Here is a 1,771-nt window from a genome sequence, read left to right as displayed (position 1 = left end):
TTCGTTCTCTCCTTGATCTCAGTGGCACTGGAGCGTGAGGCAAGGGCCAGGCGGCAGGTAGGTGGGTCGGACTCAGCAAAAGCAAACAAAACCCCAAGCAAACGAAATAAATACTTATACATTACATACACGATATAATACATTTGCGACAGACACCGTATTACTTATTAAAGATATATTTGTAGGCAAACATATATTTACATGTAAACATACATTTACATATAAATATAAATATATATGCATGTGTATACACACGCAGACACACAGGTCGCCCAATTAAATTTGAATTTCAGATTAGCGAGTAATTTTTCTTTATTAGCATGTCCCGTGCAATATTTGGGAACATACTTATAACTAGAAAACGATTTGTTGTGAATCTGAAATTCAAATTTTACTATGCTTTCTACATTTTTATCAGCAGCCCTAGCTGGAGGTGCTCAAAGGCCTCCCGGCCTTTGAGGTAAGGTTCTTGGTCGGAAATCCCTGGTCGGAAGAAACGTGGGCGTTTCCTTTAAAGCCCTGCGGTACAAGAACTACAAGCCCCACAATGCCGCGCGGCCGCCGGCGGCGCTGGTAGGCTGCAGTTCACTTCCGCCTCCTGACTTCCGGCCTCGGTGGCCGGCGTCGGTTGTTGCAGACTGCTGCGCGCCCAGGGGTCCCGCGGGTTTTCGGGCGCAGGGTGGCGCCCGCGGCAGGCAGCGGTCATGAATTTCTCTGAGGTGTTCAAGCTCTCCAGCTTACTCTGCAAGTTCTCCCCGGACGGCAAGTACCTGGTGAGCGGCGGGGACCTGGGCCACGGGCAGGACATCCTCGGTGCCAGCGTCCCCAGCGGGCAGGGCCGGGGGCGGCCGCGTGGCCCAGGGGTGGAGGCAGCTTGGGGATCCTGCAGGTGCGGTGCCCGGACAGGTGCGGGGCCCGGGCAGGTACCCGGGGCAGGTGCAGGGTCTGAGCAAGTGCCCCAGACAGGTGCGGGACCCAGGAAGATACCCTAGACAGGTGGAGGGCCCCGGGAGGTGCCCCAAGCAGGTGCGGGGCCCAGGCAGGTACCCCAAGCAGGTATGGGGACCGGACAGGTGCAGGACCCCGGCAGGTGCCCGGGCAGGTGCGGGACCCAGGAAGATACCCTAGACAGGTGGGGGGTCTGGGGAGGTGCCCTTGGAAAGGTGGGTATCGGCAGTGCCGACTGCACACAGGTGAGGGTATAGGAGATGTCGGCTCTTTGTTGTTATTTTGTCACAAAAGGCAAATTGGTCATTCTGTTGCCTGTAAACTGGTAAGTGGTGTGGCTACTTTGTCGTCTCTACTTCGCCTCTAATTCTCTTCTCTACCACATGCCGATGATTTAAATACTAGTATTCCATCCCCAGGTAAGGAAATAGTTGTCCTCATGGCTGGGATTTGAGGTCTTCGTTCCATGGGTGGCAGAAAGGTGCTTAAATCACAGAGCTATAACTTTAAGCTTCAAAACATACAGTGTATGTACCTGGATGCCTAGTAGTGTATATCCTCAGAAGAGAGGGATAACCCGGATGCCTAGTACGTATGTCCTCAGAAGAGGGGGGCAATTGGCATTGGAAAGCCACTAAGAAGAAACATGCCTCCTAAAAAGTGGACTTCATTTTCCTTATCCACCACCTCTACTAACTGACTGATGGCGTCAGGATGCTTTTTCAGGTTTTGCCTCTCCTGACATTCCTGTGCTCTGTCTAGCTTTTGAGAGTTAAACTCTCAAATTACGTTTTTCACCTCTTCAGGGAGGTTTTATTCCAAA

General features: G+C 52.1%; 1 protein-coding gene across 2 annotated transcripts in view; it reads left to right on the top strand.

Annotated features, from left to right (window-relative positions):
* Positions 1 to 600: 600 nt before the first annotated feature.
* Positions 601 to 1,771, top strand: part of WRAP73 (WD repeat containing, antisense to TP73) — a 17,670-nt gene continuing 16,499 nt past the window's right edge. Inside the window, exon 1 of one of the 2 annotated variants that reach the window (XM_032758700.2) lies at positions 601 to 773. In XM_032758700.2, the coding sequence (XP_032614591.1) occupies positions 705 to 773 (69 nt within the window). In that variant the 5' untranslated portion in view covers positions 601 to 704. The remainder of the gene's footprint in view (positions 774 to 1,771) is intronic. The other variant, XM_058444393.1, reaches the window with a different exon arrangement.

The sequence above is a fragment of the Hylobates moloch genome, unplaced genomic scaffold, assembly GCF_009828535.3.
Source record: "Hylobates moloch isolate HMO894 unplaced genomic scaffold, HMol_V3 SCAFFOLD_9, whole genome shotgun sequence".
Lineage (NCBI taxonomy): Eukaryota > Metazoa > Chordata > Mammalia > Primates > Hylobatidae > Hylobates > Hylobates moloch.
Note: the sequence above shows the minus strand (reverse complement) of the source record. Positions and strands in the feature narration are given on the sequence as shown.